The sequence below is a fragment of the Eucyclogobius newberryi genome, unplaced genomic scaffold, assembly GCF_026437365.1.
Source record: "Eucyclogobius newberryi isolate DKJ021-1_F unplaced genomic scaffold, fEucNew1.0.hap1 SCAF_14, whole genome shotgun sequence".
Lineage (NCBI taxonomy): Eukaryota > Metazoa > Chordata > Actinopteri > Gobiiformes > Gobiidae > Eucyclogobius > Eucyclogobius newberryi.
Genome location: NW_027315768.1, coordinates 20,550,702 through 20,570,805, shown reverse-complemented (window position 1 = coordinate 20,570,805; position 20,104 = coordinate 20,550,702). Strand labels below are relative to the sequence as shown.

Genomic DNA, 20,104 nt, shown 5'->3' with positions numbered 1-20,104 from the left:
AGCATTATGTTAATAAATTATACCATAATTAGACACAGGAAAGGACACGTTCTTAGTAACAACCTTGCATTTGTCCTGCTAAGGAAGATATTATTATTAACCTTTATTTAACCAGGTGAGAACTCATTGAGGTTAAGACCTCTTTGGTCAGCTGACCTGGGGCATTTGTAAATAAATAAATAAATAATAATAAAATCAAATAATACTAATGATAATACAATTTAAAAGCTGTAAAATGAATCATAACAAATGAAAGATTAACATTTTGCAAGAGCCAGTACCTCAGGGTTAATGCTGCTTCTTTTGCCAGTCCCAAGCCAGGATGATTTGTAGTGCCAGGGTCACATTTGGCAACAACCTATGCCAATAAAGTGTAATGAGCCTTGCACAATGGGACATTTTCATACTCAAATTAGGACATGAAAAGACCAGTCAAATAGCAGGAATATACAAGGAGAGGTCTGCCTGCTATGATTCATGTAAAGTTTGATACATTAATGGAATCCTTTATTTTTAGCCATTGGTGTGGACAATGTAGAAACACTTTTATTGGCCTGGTGGTCAGAGATGAATGGACTCTGTGTTCATTTGTCATTGCCAATTTGAGCTGTAAAGAGCTCATGAGTCACTTGATTAGTTCCATCATTATCCCACACATTTCAGTAAGACAAATAATATGGAGAATATGTCAGAGTTTGGGGCCTACCAATTAGTTTAACATGTCAACAGGCCAGCTAAAGGTGTAGATTCTGTGCAGTCTGATGGTAATTGACAAAATGAGGACTGGGATGTCAAGGTGTAAGGTTTGTTTATTTTAACAGATCAGGCCATGACAAGATGCAATGGTCACCGTTTCTCAAAGAGATGAAAGTATGATGTTCATTTTGCCTGACCATGCGCCGTCCATTGCAAACCTATTTGCTCTTACATTTATTATTGCAACGTCAGTATAACATTGAGCTGACCTCATAAGTAATTATTTTCAGGAGTACAATCTGGGGCTCTACTATTTAAATTCTACTTGCAATGTATTCACAAAGCATGCATAGCTGTATTATAAAGTTTCTGGATTGGCAACCAATGGAAAACGCTGGGCAGCAGATAAACAAGTGAATGCAGATGTCCAAACTTTTTTTATCTTTAAAATATTTTGAACAAGTCGTGCATGCTTTTATCTCTTGTTTAGACCACTGTCTTCACACACTTTGCCACTTACAGTTGATCCAAACTTCTGCAAAGCACAGAGCACATTACCCTGAAGTCTTTGCACTGACATCCACTTGTTTTAAAGCTGATTTTAAGATGTTATAGTTTCTTTTTATAATATTGAATGGGCTGGCCCCACAGAGTGTCGTCTTAAGACCCGCTTTTATTATGTGGCTTGGTTATAGAATGTGCTTTACATTTGGATTTGAAAAAATCGAATTGTCTCAACCCTAACTGAGCATTCATGTTTTGTCACATAAAACATAGTATAAATGCGCAGAGTATGAAACATAAGTAGGTTTATGCATTTTGAAATGTCATTCTAAGGTATTTCCTTTTGTGTTTTCATAGGAACTCTTTACGGCGGAGTGCAAGTTCAAAGAGTCGGTCTTTGAGAACTACTATGTGATCTACTCATCCATGTTGTATAGACAACAGGAGTCGGGGCGAGCATGGTTCCTAGGGCTTAACAAAGATGGACAAGCCATGAAGGGGAACCGGGTGAAGAAAACCAAACCAGCTGCTCACTTCCTGCCCAAGCCATTAGAAGGTTTGTCCACCACTGACCCATGCATCGACCACTAACTCAAATACAGGGTAGACATGTTTGTGGATGTATATGCTGGTTCACTATTTTGCTGTAGTGAGCAGACAATAGACAACTCTTGTGCAGAGTGAGCTGCTGATTGTCCAGCGGATGCCCCCGTAATTCTGGTCAGGTCACACACTAATTGTGTCCCATCATTTGACACTGTTTAGAGAATAGTTGCATACTTTCTCCCTCGTTGTAAGTGTGTGTTCTAACCTGTCCTTGTGTCTATGTGTCTGCAGTTGCCATGTACAGAGAGCCATCGTTGCATGATGTAGGTGAAACAGTTCCCAAGGCGGCAGTACCTCCCAGTAAAAGCACGAGTGAGCCTGCTGTGATGAACGGAGGAAAACCGGTCAGTAAGCCTGACAAGCCCCCGACATAGCCACACCTCATGGCTGTGTCTGTGGAGAGGAGGAACCAACCACATGAGGCAGGGATCTCCTGAACGGACTCTTCATCTCTCTTCTGTGGATGGGATCCCAGTGGACCTCCTCTCTCGTCTTGCGCCTTCTCCCTCTCCTCTCCCTCTGGACGGTCTTAGATGTGTGGGCAATTTCTCCAGGACGAGAGTGAAGAGGACTATATTCATGGAATGCCTTTCAATTCCTCAGAAACTGTGACAATTAATTTTAATAATATGTGTTTTACAGCCACACACTGGTGATACTTTGCTTGCTGATGGTCCTCCCTGCCCTGTCTTTAAAGCCCTGTTGCAGCAGAGTGTGTGTACCTTCAGATCTATTTTCAATACCACTGTCACCAGCTACGTTCTGGGATAGAGACTGTATAGCTAGACAAAATATTTGGACTGTTGTCCTCTATTTTTTACAAGTATGTTCCCCTTGTCCCTGTCTTTCTAATCTCACACTTTTCTCTTTGTCAGATTATCTAGAAAAAAAAAACATTTTTTTGCAGAGGAGTGCGATTTTCTAAGAATTGGGTTGACACAGACGTGGCATAAGACAAACACACACACAGTAAATCTTTTTGCCTACAACACTGACAGACACAGACCGTTTGTGGGGATCAAAGATGTTGTTTTTACTGCCCGTAAAAACACACTGGAGGCTGGGAGATAGCTCCTGCAATCATAGTTGATGAAGTGCTAATTACCGGCTCTGCAATCAATGCAAGGAGCTCTCTTCACACATAAACACACACAGGATGTGCGTGTGTGTGGGAGAGCAATGTAGAAAATGGTGTATACATATCACTGGAGTCCCACCAGCGGTTCAGCCTGCCCGCTCTGGTAAAGACAACTTAATCTATTTTTCTTTAGTCTGATTTCTGAGCATGGGCTCAAGGAATATCTCTAGGCCTTGTAGGCCTCTGTCCCTCTGCAGTGCAAGGCTTATAGCTTTGACCCACAGGTCTGCAGCACTGGCAGCCATCTCATGGCAGCACATAGCCAGAAAACAACATGGCAGACACTATTGGTGATAATTATACTGGCTGCATAACTATTTGGTTCAGCAAATAAAGCATGGACAGAATAACATTGTGTTCTCTTTTTGCAGCTGTTATACACGAGATGGCTTCTATTATAATGGTTTCACTGTATAAATCCTAAGGACAATGACAAATACAAATCATAACTTTCTAAATTACTAGATAATATGATTATTAGATGATATATCTCCTAGCTCAGCATGCAGAGTCCATAGAGATCATCTTGGCCTATCCTGTGCCTGTTGGACCTTGACTCCCGGCATGCAAAAACAGGTTCCCAGTCCCCACTGGGTCGAAGGTGCCTCACCCAAACACCCAAACTCCGCTAGAGGACACGTAGCATTCACCACCACTCAGAAATGACCAAAGCCTTTTTCATCCCACTACTGATTCTTAACAAAGACATCAAATCGGATTCAATTGACTGGAGCTCTCACTGTGATAGCATCTATTCAGTTTTTAAAATAATCTCCTCCTCTCAGACCTTAAGTTCAGAACCAAAGGTCTGGACTGATGTCATTTTTGAGAAGTATGTATATCTTGAAGTAATCACGTGCATGTATTTTCTATAAGGAACAATGTGTTGGTCTAGGGTTTAGTTGTGTGGGAGTTGAATGGGCATGTTGTAGGCTATGGCACATTCACAGCCAATCTGAACCCACTGCACTTTATGTTTGCATTCTCATTTTCTGTTTTTGCATTTTAAGACTGTTAGGAGTTTCTAAACTAGGATCAATCAATTTGTATTTGTCTTGCTTTAAAATTTATATTGATAGTAGATTATATAAGAACGACTAGAATGTTGCTGCTGTATGCTGCTAAAATTGCAACTATTACATCATTTTGATATAATTTCCACATTAACATTTCTTATTATAGCACATTGAAGCACATGACTTGAATTTGCCTGTTAACTATAAAGAACTGGAGACCACAATAGTTCTTAAGGGCACTGGCTGATTTTTCAATCCTTTTTATGGCATCTTCCTATCCTGCAAACTCTACATGCTGGGCTGGTCGTCCTGGACCTGCAGATCTGAATAAAACTGGCTGACTTTATTTTTGTAAATGACTGGTGTGTAAATGTTCAAATCTCTGTAACCACTTGTTCTTTTGGTTTCTTTTTTGGGATCATTCCTCTTGTATACGGGTTGTGTGTGATGTTGTCACCGGACTCCAAAAACATCCTTATTTTTTCCTTGTAATTCCTTTGTGCTGTTTTAATAATTTGTCCCATCTGTTGCATGGGAAGAGGATGGCATTGAAGAACTGCATGTAGTAGGCTATGTCTATCAAGATCTGTTGGTATCGCTAATTTTACTTACATATATGCAACAGGTTTGTCTACACTATACAGTTTGTGTTTGGTTGTATACATTTATATAAAGGTGTACTGTCATGTCAGTAACATACTTAATAATGCAATATAGTGTGCAGTATATTATTGCACCTGTCGTTTCGATGGGGACAGAGCAAACCAAGGCGGTTGGCTAGTTTAAGCATGAAAAAGGCCAAAGTAGAATTTACATTAAATTTTCTTTGTGACTTAATCTGCTGTTTTCCAATGGTGAGTGAGTTCTTGTGTCGATGCGGCTCCCATCCCCTTTACCTGGAGTGACATGGACATCCAGCATGCCCCGACTGAAATATGTATGCCCTAACTCTTTCAGTTTGTCCACTTACTGTCACTAGTTTGATTTAAATGACAAGTGAGTACCTCTGAGAATGGCAGGTACAGGTTCCATGGCAGATTGTAAATGATTGCTTTGGCAAAGAATGAGGCACTATTAAAAATGATTTATTTTTAAAAGAAATCTATATATGATGTATACCATTGCAAGTATGGCCATTAAAGCTATGTCATGTTATAACAACTTTGTAACCATGTATGATTAAGGTCTTCACATTCTTTTTCATGCAAAATGTTTGTGTCATGCGGCACATTTAATGTTTTATTATGAAAAAGAAATAAAAACCTCAAACAATACCTTTGACTGAACTTTAACTGTCAGCTGGGAAAACCATTAAAACAGGCTCACATGAATACAACAGTAAGCCAAATGTCTGCTTGAAAATTTATGTTGATTGTAAGCTGATGCTGGCCCAGCATCTGGAGCTCTCGTAGCCATCATCTATATTACAACAATGTCATACATGAAGCTGTTAAATGTTTCATTGCATGATGCATGTTTAAACACAAAATTGATATTGCACTAACATCTGCCCCTTTGAATACAGGACAAATTTATAGTCTTACGTACTATTTTTTACTAAATAAAATATTCATGGGTCATGTAATTGAACAGCACTTTGAATCATGGATTTTGATTGGTCAGACATTATTTAAGTAGAGGGCAGCTAAAGAGTTTCATAAAATATAATGGACTTAAATATAGCCACCAAAAGCACATAGTTGAACCAATCAAATGGTAATGTTTCGAAGCAGGACTTCACAAAACTTGAACTGGCATCATTTGTGACGACTCGCTCCATGTTCCAGTCTGTTGTGGTTAATCAATACAACATATTCTGTGGTTTCCCTAGTTTGTAACCAGTACAGTATTTTAGAGAGCTATACCGCCTCTTGTCCAAGTCCTTAACATTTCCTCTGTCTATACACATTGGACTCTGGTCTTTCATCCACAGGGCGTTGCTCCTGGTCACTCCGGGCAGCCAGGGCTCAGTCATATGCTCCTCAGTACTCCGTCCCCACCCAGATCTCACATGCATTCCCTGTCCAGCCGTCCCAGCACTCACAGCTGCCGCAGTTGCACAGTCCATTCCCTGTGAGAGAAGTGAGAGGAAAAGCTGTGAATTAAACACAGTGCACCATCATGACCGACCTTTAACAGGGTTTGTCTCTTCACACTCTTCGTCCCCCGGCACAGCACCGAGCTCCAAGAATAGAGGCCAAAAAAAAATACTTGGGCCACAGTCTGGTCAGAAGTGGGAAAAAGGCTGCCACATTAATTACAAGGAAAGTCTATAACGTATGCTTGGACACAGTCTTACAAATTACTTTCTTGCATTTTAGTTATAGATAAGTGATATAAACATAAAACAGTGACATACATTTTCACACAGACAGATGACATAGAATAAGTCACAGTCTGCTAACTTGCTAACGTGATGTCAATTTGGGGAAGTAAATATGTACTATATACACTAATACAATTATACAACTCACTGAGCATTAAAACCTAGACATAAAGTTATTTTTTGGCAAATCAAAGGAAAATATGTGTATTGATTGACATTTTTCATTTTGATTTTATTCATCGTCTTGCTTTTCACCATATTATACATTAATTTGCTGATGAATGAAATACTGACACCCGATCAAATCTACCTGGCAACAAGATCTGGATATCTTTGTTTGTAATTGCTTCTGTAATGTTCAAATGCATAATTAAATATAGTCTAGTCAGTATTATGGAAATGGTGAGCATTTACAAGCTGCCATATGTGATTTTTTGCCCGGAGCAGCATTAGCATGTGAAACCGCCCACGTCTGAGTGACATTAAGGCTGACATTTGGGTTTGTGAAATTATGACGAGGAACACCTCTGAACAGCTGCCTATGTTTTGACAAGCCTGGAGCCAAAATCATCACCAGCACAGATATTTACTGTGATATGATGGCTCACTTCCAGCTACTGTAAACTTGACATTTTTCTTTGAGTCGAGCTGTAGTACCTGTGCAGATAAGACCGTCATGTTTGTCACAGTCTCTGTCATCGCACTCGCAGTACTCCCCAGACACCCACAACTCTTGAGGAGAGCAAATGCATTGGCCACAGTGGCAGGAACCTGAAGACACAGCAGACAGCACAACACAGCTCATTTACTGTTTCCATCCAGCATTGTAACACCTACCAATAAACAGACCAGGTGTGCCAGATGAAGACCACTGACAGGTGAAAATATCTTAAAATGTGTTAGGGATTATATGAGTCAAACGTTGGTGGAAAGGCAACTCAATCAGAGCTAGATGCAAACTGTAGTGGTGAAGTGGAGACAGGTAATGTGTCTATAAAATCACAGGGTAATAATCGGACATTAATGCATGGACTTATATACACAATACATACTTCATAGTTAATAGTTTTGCATTGTGATAAACCATAAAAATAAGACATTTTAAACTCAATGGGATATTTTGGTTGCATTATATTGGTGTTACGTAAACTGTGATACTTTTTCTTTAGTTAGTGTAATATTGCATCTAGAGCCTTCTCCCAGGGAACAACCACTAATTCACTTGTGTCACCAGGATACAAGCCGCCCACACTTTAAACTTCCTGTCTCTGCAATCAGAGCCTATTTTTCTCTGTGACGGGCCAGCTGCAGGATAACAAGGTGCTAAGGATTAGTGGAAAGGCAGGCTGCAAACAGGGAAACAAATCTACTCCTGTCGGATGTGTGTTCTTGAGCCACAGCTCACAGTTCCACCAAAGCACCTTATCAATCTTGCCCTAATTTTATCAACCATGATCCTTAGAGCAAGGTCATTAGTGCTGGACAGTAGGTGATACAGAGCTGAGCGCAAAACTAGGAGGTTTTTGGTGAGGAGTTTTTGTGGCTAGAAAGGCACTGCAGATTTTTCACACTCTTACATTTACATTCCATATATGATATTTCACAAATAATTGTCATTAACATATTCTATTTAATTGCTTTTTAAACTGTTGTACACAAGCTCCTTCAGGTGGTACACAGATCCCTCTGCAGTTCACACATAGTCCCTGTTTTTAACTAATTTAGTATTATACTATTTTAGATCCTGGTTTAGCTCTAATTTAGACCTGATGACATTTGGTCTATTCTAGGGCATTGATGCATATCTAAAGTTTAAAACATTTATTCAGTTACGCAATTCCTTTCCTATAGTGAGTCCAGTCCAGTGTGTTTGAGTGATAATATACCTTTCCCACTGCAAACGACCCCATCAGACGTCTCACACAGCTCTTTACTCTGAACATCACTCAAGTCACACGCCCTCGCAAACTGGCACTGCTTCCCAAACCAGCCGTCCTGACAAATGCAGCGTCCACATGAGCAATAACCGTGACCTGGAGAACAGAAACACATTTTATATATATATATTTCACTTAGATATTACTTTAGCTTTCTTTTTTTTATATGTTAGACATGATAGACACACATAACACACACACTGACTCAAAAAAATCCACCCAATCAATTCATGGTGATAAGTCAAGATAGATGCCACCAAAGAGTAAAAAAGATAACAAGAAGCCACATAAACAGTGAACTGTGACAGTGAAGACAGCGAACCTTGACACTAATAGGCAGCACAAGGTGACAGAGCCGCGGGAAGATGAGAGAGACGCAGCGGTGTTATTGTATTTCTCTTGGGGACATGAAAGCAACTGTCATCATTGGTCTTGTCCGGCGCTTAATAAATCTCCAGCCCTTCACAGGCAAGATGAAAAACAATGACAAACAGCGGTGCACACACACATGCGGACATACACAAAGGCCTAATTTAATTGGTTTGAGGGGGTGTAAGGATGGCTTCATAAGCAAGAGACTAGTATTTTAACAAGCACCGTGTACACACATGCATCACTTATATCCTCCGGGAAGAGTCTGATCACTCAAGGCTCAAAGACATGCTTTTAAATCATATAACAGAGAGAAGACAGCGTCATCGATTCATTCCATCATGCCCACATCTGGCTGACGCCAGGTTGAAGAGGTGATGATGAGAAGAGAAATTTGCTATTATTTCCATACCTATAAATCTATACAATACCCTGCTGCTGCAAGGACTTTTATAAAGGGATGTATTGATTTAATTAAACTGCAATTTTAAACAGTGCACAGACAATGCATGCAAAATTATTACATTGACTTCTGGCGTGCCATTCAGGCTTGATTGCTCCATTCTGTTTTGCAGTTCATGAGGCTGTGAGTGGTATATATAGCTTTCCATTTACATTATTAATTTTGCACCATTGGAAGTAGGTTGGTTGAATTGAAATTACTATTTGAATCTGCCAAATCATATAGCCGTATATGCAAAATATGTATTTTGACACTTTCTGTGAAATGGGCCTTAACCTCTACTGTAATTTACGTTAAAGTAGCTTGTTTGTTGTCCTCCCCATTGATTCTCATGGCACTGGTTCACCATTGTTCTGTCCTAAGAGATACTGATGGATACAAACCACTGCAGACCAGGAACACGACCCTCGAGCTGCACTTTAGAAGATTGCCTCATGTCAAACTCGCTGTTTTGAATTTTGAATACAGATCTTTATTACTTTTATTACGTTATTGTTACTGCTATATCCTGACCAAAATACTGTCAGGATGAAGAGGTATTTGGTTATCCCTGGTGGTTGTACTTTTTTACTGCATCAGATTGCTAGTTACTTCATTGTATTGCTATTTTCATTTGTATAATTTGGCATTATGTATAAAACCAGGCAGTCCATGATTTGTAACTTGTGAAAAAACACAGTGACTAAAATACAGAGCTGGATAGTATTACATTGCACTTCTCGGAGTAGATTTCTGACTGAATACTTTTACTCCGACTTGAGTAATACTTGATTTGACTTAGCAGTATTCTTACTTGAGTAAAGGTATGCCGCTCTTACATTCCCATTATGAGAAGTGACAAAAGCCTTAGGTTGTAACTATGTAACTAAGTAAATTTTTTGCACATTCGTTGAAAATCCTTTTGACAATATTACATTTTGTGGCATTTTCCTTCCAATTACACAGATATTACTTCCAGACAGTAACTCTTACAATTACTCTTAATTATTAATTTTATGAACTTACCGGTACATTCTTTTACTTATAATATTATTTTGAGCGTTACCATTACTTCAGTAAAATCTTTTGCAACTCTACACGCCTCTGCTAAAATATCCTTGTATACTTCTTATTATTGTACATGCTTTTAATTGCCCCTCATGGATAAATAAAGCGATTGAATTGAATTAAGTGTCAGAACATTAGCTCATTTTGTGACCATTGCTTTTCCTTAATTTTAAGAATAAAACTGATATAATGAATGTGGTCTAGGGTTACACTTTTAATCCAGAAGGGGTGTATAATACATTTCTTGGGTGACAGTGGTTTTGTCTGACTCCTGATTGACAGCAGTGGGAGGCAATGCATGACTGCTTCAATCAGCCAGTGACAGGGAGAACCTAATTGCTTTGGAGGAACATCTACCTGGATCCTCATTCAATTAGCTTCCACTATGCTTTCACAGAGCTCCACATTGTGCTGGTGTTCTGTCTGCTAGAGTGTGGAGTGGTGGATTGGGGAGGGCTCAATTTTTTGTCTGCTCAAGAACAATACATATTTATTGACTTCAATCCCAAAACCGTCTTTTTTTTTTTTTTTAACAAAAAAGGTTTAAAATGTTTAAACAAACATATATTTCAAAGGTTTTGGTGAAAGACGTATTAATAATGATGGTTACAATCAATAATTTGGATAAATTCTATGTTTTTTTCAAATAAACGAACCTGTCATGTCATCTAAAGCAAATCTAAATAAGCCAATTTGTTCGACAAGCTGCCCTGACAGTGGATGTATTGGCTGTATATATAATCATCAAGAGAAAAGACTGATAATAATATACCTTACTGCAGATGCTGTATAATTGGCACAAACTAGATATTGAACCTAAACCACAGCCATTAAACTTGTCAAGGGTAAAAAGAAAAAGACCCATTTGCTTTTGCATTCATACAGCGCTGGGCAATTTAAAAAAGAAAAAGAAAAATCCCAATTTTATTTTGTCTCATTAAAAACAGATCAAATGCTTTGCAGTATTAATTACATGGACATAAATGAGATTGACTTTTAATAATCGCAATAAATAAATAAAAAAGGTCCAATTTCTTCCTCCAAGATATGAAAACCATGCTTTTACTGACAGAGTAGACCTCTTGTTGATCAGTGACAATTAGAGATGACTGAATCTCAATCTTGTTTCAAATGTGATTCATTGCACAGCCCTACTCTTCGGCGTTTCTGATGTGCGACGCTTGTGCGCTCACTCACCTCCACAGACCTCTCCGCTCAGGTCCTCACACTGCCGGTCGTCACACTCACAGTTTTTACCGTGAACTCGACTGTCCCCTGGAGGGTGGCACGTACACTGACCACACAGGCACTGGCCTAAAAACAGAGACAAGCGTTTTACCACTGCAACGGTTGAGGTTTATAAATAGACTGCACAGGATTGATGGAGTGTCTCTCATTCACACATGTCACAGAATTTTGGAATCAATCATGTTATACCCCTACACAACCCAGCACGTCGAAATCCCACTTGACTCAGAGTGCTGCTGCAGTGTGAAGAAGCCTTCGGGTATGCACGCGGCTAATGATGCTACCTCATTAAAACACCAAACTATATGTGAACTTTGGGGGATAAGCTGCATGTGTTCAGACGGTTGATAAAATTGGGTATTTAGGTGTTAGGGGAGGGATTCTTTCATTTCAAGATGTGGGAGTAAATTGAATTCCTAATCATTTCAGTGCCACCCACGTTTGACAACCAAAGTACTTCTGTTATTTTTTAGCTTGATTTCAAGTTGATTTCAAAATTGTCAGCACATTTAAGCCGTTACTCTTGACCAAATGGTCGGTACGGTAAGGAACACTTTGATGTACCTGCTGTAGCCTCTGCGTTTGATCCCTTGTTTCAATATCATAGGGGTGAACTTGAAATGAGCAGTGCATAACCACACTGCAGCAAATTCAAGCGATCAAGATCATTTGTGCACACAATAAATCTAAAAAAACAAAAAAAAGCTAAATGAATACCATGTCTGTTTAAAACCAATAATATTCCTCACAGGCAAAGCTAAAGTTTCATGACGGCGCTGTTGTTGAACGTTTGAACTTAATTTGTGTTAATTCAAAGTGTTTGGGGGGTTGAATAACTAGAAGCAGAAACAAGTGAAGTAGCTGCAGGTATTTTCAAACTGTATCTAGAAGCTGATGTCTCCAAACTCAATCCAAAAGTAGGAATAAAATCAAGGCCTATACATGCAACAGCACAATGAACACTGAAGGTCATCTGAGTTCAGTGCTCATCTCTGCGTTTGTGTGACCTCTTGAATGCCACATAGAAGAGCTGCCATATTTAAGGATAAGAAGCACAGAGAAGATATGATATGGAGAGCTGCAGATAAGAATACAGGGCAAAACTGAGCTTGGGACAATAACGCTATGGAACTATGTCTTAATGGTGGTTTCCAATCAAAAAAGCGTTATGCAGAATCATACATTTTCATTCATAAGATATTAGGGATGGGACAAGATCTCATGCCACAGGATCTTACAAGATAAAATGACCACAAGATTGTGCACACAGATAGAACATTGTTTTGTGAGATTTTCCCCCATGTGAGGGTCAAGAACTGGTGCATTACGTTTTAAAATATAAAATAAAACACAGATAGTAAGGCCAAAATTGTGAAACGGAACAGCTCAATTTAGTCATTATAACTTTTCTTTTCTAGTTCTCTTATGTCTCATCCCATTCCTATTAGAATTAGTATTCGTATTGAATACACAATATTAGTTAAACAGTTCAGACTGAGCCTTATCTAAATTTGTGACAGAAATATATTGTTCATGATTTATACAATACATATATTGAATGTCCCCATATAGCAATAAAATAAATGCAATACATTAAGCAGTCTTCCTGCTCTGGCACAGCATAAATCAGACAGCTTTAACTGACTCAAACTCATGCACTTTATGACCTAAATCAAGGACTAAATTTGTGAGCATTGTCATGAAAAAGTAATTTTATTTCAGTGCTATAAAAGTCCAGAGCGTGCAGGTAAGTGACCGACATGAAACATAATTGCACATAGTGAATACTTGAGTTCACTAGAGGCAGCACCTAGTTTTATTGAGTTGGCTGCATCCTTTTTGTACAGTCATTATTCACTTGTGTTTGTGGCCCTACAGGGTGTTATGTAGAGCATATTTGTGTTTACCTTATTCTCTACCTCGTCGGGTTGAATAAGGGCAAACACAATAAGAGCAAGAGTTTGACAGTTAATGACCCACTTTGTTGAATTAGCATATCAACTTTTGGGGATGTCACAGGCTTGCATTCTCTCATATTGGAAACACCATCTGCTCTAGAGACCAGTTACCATGGCAACCAAGTGATCACATAACCTGCGCCTTATCAATTATGTCTGTACATGTCAGCCCCGGGTTTGTGTGTGGATGTATAGGTAGATTGTCGCACATTGGCATTGTTTTGTGTCATACTGTAAATTTATTTATTATTGAAAAATCTAATAATCAATCCAACAGGCATTACTGAAAACAGTTCTGTTATTATATTTTGATGCTTATGCAAAACCTCAGTTATCAAGGTAAGTTACCTGTAAGATGGTAAATATGTCATAAATGTTGGCTGGCAGGATAAAGAAACACAAGAGTTGCGAAACCACCAAATACATTGCTGGGTTACGACTGGTAAATGGCAAGGCAAGTTTATTTGTAGAGCACAATTTGTACACGAGGCAATTCAAAGTGCTTAACACAACAGGACAAATTGCATTAAAATCACATGACAAAAATCACAAAACAGTACAAGTCATATGAACAGCTAAACAAAACACTTTTTAGCCTAGATTTGAACATTGTCAGAGTAGAACCTGTCTCACATCTTCAGGAAGACTGTTCCAGATTTTAGCTGCATAAAACTGAAACGCAGATTCCCCATGTTTAGTCCTGACTCTGGCACCAGCAGGAGGCCGGTCCATGTTTAGTCCTGACTCTGGCACCAGCAGGAGGCCGGTCCATGTTTAGTCCTGACTCTGGCACCAGCAGGAGGCCGGTCCATGTTTAGTCCTGACTCTGGCACCAGCAGGAGGCCGGTCCATGTTTAGTCCTGACTCTGGCACCAGCAGGAGGCCGGTCCATGTTTAGTCCTGACTCTGGCACCAGCAGGAGGCCGGTCCATGTTTAGTCCTGACTCTGGCACCAGCAGGAGGCCGGTCCATGTTTAGTCCTGACTCTGGCACCAGCAGGAGGCCGGTCCATGTTTAGTCCTGACTCTGGCACCAGCAGGAGGCTGGTCCATGTTTAGTCCTGACTCTGGCACCAGCAGGAGGCCGGTCCATGTTTAGTCCTGACTCTGGCACCAGCAGGAGGCCGGTCCATGAGGTCCTCAGAGTCCGAGATGGTTCATATGGCACTAACATGTCTGAGATGTACTTTGGTGCTAGGCCATGGAGAGACTTGTACACAAGCAAAGCTGCTTTAAAGTCTATTCTCTGAGCCACAGGAAGCCAGTGCAGATTACCCCCAGATTTCTAACTAAATACTTTAGGACAGGGGTGTCAAACTCATTTGGGCCGCGGGCCGAATTTCGACACTCAGGCTGGGTCGCAGTCCGAACATAACAAAAAACATAAAACTATTTAAAATATAAGAAATAAATAGCTTCATATAGCCTACGCTGTTTTGAAGCAATTACTGGATCGATAAAAAAAATAATACAAAACGTTTGTTGAAATGTTTTTAGAAAAACAAGTGTAATTTCACCAATACTGTGCTTCAGTTTATGTGCATTACAACTTCAGAGTTGATCTACAGTTCTACACAGAGATAAACATTTGACTTTATAACAAAATAAGCTTCTCAAGAGCTAAAAAAACGTTTAAATGTACTAACTAACATTTCCTGCGACAAGTTGGCCACTGTCCAGGGTGTACCCCGCCTAAGGCCCGAAGTCACTGGGATAGGCTCCAGTCACCCGCGACCCCGAAAGGGAACAAGCGGTAGAAAATGGATGGATGGATGGATGGAACTAACATTTCCACGTCTGTGTAGTTATCTGTACACCTGAACTGACACACCACTAAACATCTGCTCAAAAGTGCGGGCCAAAGTTTGACACCTATGCTTTAGACTCTGGAGGATCATTTATCACGCTATAGAATCAGAATCATTTGAATTAACATTCAGTTTAGCATCTTAAAATCTCCATTGGTTTGAAATTAGGCTAGCTACATATGACGAGCTCTTGAGCTCTATTGTTACTTGTTATTTCTAACTAGATTAGCTAGAAGAGGCTGAAACTATCCTTTATATCCACTGAAGTATATTGTTTCAAATTTGGTAATTGCGAGTCATTTGTGAGGGGTCCAGTCCAATTATGGTTTAATAACGAGATAAATCTGACAGACCACCCACACATTCATAAACACACCATTCCTTTGATAGAGTTACAGTTAACAATTCAGATTTCATGGTATAGTGAGAGGAATCTGACGAAGCAGCAGAAATGTGTTCAAAGCAGGTGTTTCCTTGAGGAAATACCTGGGTATAAAGAATGTGCTCCTCACTCTCTCAGGAAGAAAAACTCTGGAGCTGCGGTTTCAAATTTCAAGGTTTTCTGCTCAGGCTGCCATCTGTAGCAGCACACTCAACCATGTCTAAGTGATTTCTACGTCTGTCTCCTCCACTTCTGCTTCTCTCCTGCTCAACTCCCAACCCGCACCTTGTTGCCCTTCACTGGGTTTGCCACACACAACCTCCCCTGGTCCATTCTTGTTCACGTTTTTGCCATTTATTAAGTTCAACAATAGAGGACTTTAAAACCCCTTGTTTACGACCTTCACCGTCAACTGAGACACTAAACTTGAATTTACACACCACATCACAACACAACACATTACAATCAGATGTAGTCATTTTATACATTTGCATGTGTGTAAGCTTATTCAAAACGAGCAAAGAGATGTTTATTGATTTGAAGCCAGTACAAATATCACCAAATTGACCACTGGGATTTATGAAACGCAAACATGTTTTTTAAAGATTTATGTATTCAATTATTTACTTAATTGTGCTGGGTAATTTAGTGTTTCATTTTGTTCCAACAATTTGAGATAATTTAAAGGCAACTGCTGTAGGAATTAAAGCTAATTGACTTTACAAAAGCTCAAGTTAATCTCTGCTGTTTCATTAGGCAGGTTGCCTTTTGTTGCATTGCAAATAACGTGGCATTGTTGATTTTTTTAGTTAGCAATGCATATATTCAATAGCAATTTTCCAAGCATAGTAAATTATTATTCATGTGAAACGAGGATTTCCAACGCCTGTAACAGTTAAGTCAGTGCAGTACGCCCACTCTCCTTTTATTCCTTTGCCATAGTCATGTTTAAAAGGCTGAGAGTCCCCTGCGACTTCCTCCGCCCACAGTCAAATGAAACAGGAAATCAATGCTAAACATTAACCCTGGTAAACCAACCCGGTGTTTAGATCTATGGTCTCAGTAGCACTCGCAGTCATATAATAAAGTATCAGTTTCTTATTCCCACAGCCAAAGGTGTATGTCCTAGATTTTGCTCTTAAGTGCATAGAAACCTGGTCAAGTCCTGTAAAGTGGTGCAGAGCTGCTGCATCAGTGCAAATTTCAGGTCCAAGGGATATCACAAAGACGATCTGTGATTTATCTTCAAAGACAGTGTATTGTTTTAGCTACAATATCTGCTGGCAAAGCTCTATCACAAAATCTAAAATCAGTTTTTGTGACGCTCATGGATTTTAAAACAATCCATGAGATGTGTTTTTCACATTTTTAAGACTAGATGAGGTTGTTCATCATGATGATAGTGGCTCCAGTCAAAGACAGGCAAGACTAAATCAAGTCCCAAGTTAATGGCTCACAAGTTCAAGTCGAGTCCCCTGCTTTGAGTTTCAAGTCCTTTTACTATACCAAATACTACTCATAATTGGGCAATTTTGATGCTTCTTGTGAATGGTTCTTCCCAGAATGGTTCTTCCCCAAAATCCCAGGTCATAAATAGAGAAACATATTTGTTAGTCAGATGTGCTTTTACTACTTACAGTATCTGTAAAGACAAAACTGTTTTCTTTCTCTTTGTTTTCCAGTTTAAAAAAAAACAACACAAAAAAATTTTAAACACACAGAGAGAAAGCAAAAAAAAGAGCATCTAAAGACATACAATAAAATCAAATAATATTCAAAGAAATTACAGCGCACAAATTGCCCAAAATAAAGGTCCCATTTAATCCAAAGTTTGTCAAATCTTCGATTCGTTTTTTATGTTCTAATTCACTAAATGTGTTTCTTGTAAATACATAATGTCTTTAATTTTTTTTAATTTTCGTTAATAATTTTGTTACAATAATAACTAGTACAGTGGATCAACTCTTTTCCTTGTGCAGAGAACCAGCTTCAAAAAACACTGCTCTTTTGTCATAGGGCCATTAATCTTCAGGCTCAGGGGGGCATGACTGGGACAGCAACTCAGGCACAGCCTTTGTTTAGCTACAATGGCTTATCAGTGTAGCTTCAGCAAGAATCTGATTAAGTATAGGCCAACATTTGGAATCTCAAAGAAAAAACAACAAAACACATTACGTTGTCCAGAATAAGCACTACCAAAGCTCATGGCAGACTGTAATACATCTGGACTCAATGAACCACAACTACTTAAATTAGGGGTGTTAGAAAACTTGAGCATGAAGGTTGCCTTGTTGCCAGTGTTGACCACACTGGGCAAATTCTGCCAAGCCAGTAGAGGGCAGCCCTGTGCCTCTACGCACCCATTCTGTCAAACTATAAATTACCACTTTAGATTGTATTTATTTGTGTTTATAATTGATTGTATTTATAAGAAGTGGTTTATTCATTTTTGAAACAGGATGTCCCCTTTGTTGCCAAAGTATCAATGTTTTCACTGATTCAGTATAAATACTTTCACTGATTATCATTCAGTATAAATACTTTCACTGATTATCATTCAGTATAAATACCAGAATGTGTCTATAACTGTATCTTATTTTATGACTCATCAAAACAGGGAAAATATTTGTTTTCATTTCATGAAATGCCAATATCAAAGAAAATTCGCAATAAATCATTATTGTCAGTGGTCTCGTCTTTTTTCTAACCCCGGATCTTCTACCAGAAGCCTGGGAGCTTGAGGATTCTGCGCAGTATCTTTGCTGTTCCTCCAGTTTGTGGGTCATTGGTATTCCTCCAGTATCTCATGTTCCATTTTCCTGATGTTGCCAGCACTTATTGCCACGTCAACCACAATGTCTTTCCTGTGCTGTTTATCCACCACCACGATGTCTGGTTGGTTCGCCATTACCATTCAGTCTGTCTGTATCTGGAAGTCCCAGTCAGTTATGTGTGGGATGTTCTCAGGGGCCTCTTTGCACAGCCTACACCTTGGGTCTTGTCTGGTGTGGTAGATCTGGGCCTCTATTGATCTGGTGTTCAGGGCCTGCTCCTGTGCGGCCGTGACAAGTGCCTCTGTGCTGTCTTTCAGACCGGCTCTTTCTAGCCATTGGTAGGATTTCTTGATATCAGCCACTTCAGCTGTGTTCCGGTGGTACATCCCATGTAGGGGCTTGTCCTCCCATGATGGTCCCTCTTCCAGCACAAACAAATCCAGTCCATGTGATGGATGGCAGGATACTATTTAACTATGGGTGATTCACTGTTTTCAAAAGAACTCTGTTTTTTTTTACCTGTATGGCATACCTTAACACAATATAGTTTTGGATCTCATTTTGAATGGCAACACAATGAAAACCCTACCAATTGTCGATACTAAAACAAGTGGTAGAGCAGACCTGTTGCAGTAACCATGGCAACTGAGACGGGTGGGGGCAGGTGCATTACCTCGGCCGAAGCAGGGCAGATTGGATGTTCCTTGACACTTCTTCAGACTGCTCTTTGCAGACATGGAGCAGGAGAGCGGGTGCTCACACTTGTGCCCTGCCCATCCCTCTTTGCAGTCACATCTGCCACAATTACACTGCCCGTGACCTGAGACGAGGAGCCGGAGACAAGACAGAGAGGGGAAACTAAGGTTAAGTGGTGTACAAGTGGAGTAGGAGACTGTGTGTATTGAGTCATTTCTTAAAGCTCAAATAAAATTATTGAATAAATAAATGAATCAATGAATCAATGGTATAAATGCTATATTTTGCAGGCAAAATATATCTGTTAATCCATGACAACTTTTCATGGTAATAAGGAACTATGGATATGTACCGGTACTATGGAACTACCGTACATTCACTACCAACAGGCCTTAAAAAATACACGTTAAATAAACAGCTAACAGATACTTGACAATGAGTTAAACATAAGTCTACCTTGTGTACTGACCTGAGCAGAAGTCATCTGTGTACCGGTCATATGTGGAGAGGCAGTTTCTCTCATCACATTCACAGGTGTCTCCATGGATGTCCCCCCAGTCTCCAGAGGGGTCCACGTCATGGCAGTTACACTCTCCACACACACACGTGCCTGGACAAACATTGTAGAGCTTTAGAAATGTTTTAAATTAATCAAGGATAGCAACTTTATTTATTGATGTATTTAGCTTATAACGTTTTAATTATATATACCCGATAGAATAGTAGTAACAATAGACAGTTTAAAGTAGGATTTCAAATATGACGAGCCAAAATGTTCAATTAAACTTTAACAAACTAAATAATTACACATTACTTCTTCTTTTCTTTCTTAATTGCGGGGCTGTTTTAAAGTTTTGCACAGTGGCTAATCTTCCAAGCTGATGATTTTATGTGTACGTTCTTGGTTTGAGACAGACCATCAGCTGAGCAGCAGCCAGTGGAAATCCTTTTTTCTCTTATCAGGCCTGACAGAGCTCAGGGAACCCCAGGGGAGCCCGTCCAGCTGGCAGGACCCAGGACCTGAGATGGTACATGTCTGGCCCCTGGCTGAGGTTTGCTCTGCTCTGCCTGTCTCTGAAACTGTGGATTTACAGAGTCATTTGTGTTGATGTCTGCGCTAAAGATTAACAGATT

At 39.6% G+C, this 20,104-nt stretch overlaps 2 protein-coding genes across 4 annotated transcripts in view; one reads left to right on the top strand and one right to left on the bottom strand.

The window, feature by feature from the left end:
- The window catches only part of fgf14 (fibroblast growth factor 14), an 87,997-nt gene extending 82,763 nt beyond the window's left edge, over positions 1 to 5,234 (top strand). For all 3 annotated transcript variants that reach the window (XM_072444875.1, XM_072444877.1, XM_072444876.1), the window contains exons 4-5: positions 1,558 to 1,756; positions 2,038 to 5,234. In XM_072444875.1, the coding sequence (XP_072300976.1) occupies positions 1,558 to 1,756; positions 2,038 to 2,180 (342 nt within the window). In that variant the 3' untranslated portion in view covers positions 2,181 to 5,234. The remainder of the gene's footprint in view (positions 1 to 1,557; positions 1,757 to 2,037) is intronic.
- A 322-nt stretch (positions 5,235 to 5,556) lies between these two features.
- Positions 5,557 to 20,104, bottom strand: part of itgbl1 (integrin, beta-like 1) — a 39,278-nt gene continuing 24,730 nt past the window's right edge. The window contains exons 6-11 of the mRNA XM_072444874.1: positions 19,440 to 19,580; positions 18,948 to 19,094; positions 11,303 to 11,419; positions 8,173 to 8,319; positions 6,944 to 7,057; positions 5,557 to 6,031 (exon numbers count right to left, since the gene is read on the bottom strand). Coding sequence (XP_072300975.1) covers positions 5,943 to 6,031; positions 6,944 to 7,057; positions 8,173 to 8,319; positions 11,303 to 11,419; positions 18,948 to 19,094; positions 19,440 to 19,580 — 755 coding nt within the window. The 3' untranslated portion in view covers positions 5,557 to 5,942. The remainder of the gene's footprint in view (positions 6,032 to 6,943; positions 7,058 to 8,172; positions 8,320 to 11,302; positions 11,420 to 18,947; positions 19,095 to 19,439; positions 19,581 to 20,104) is intronic.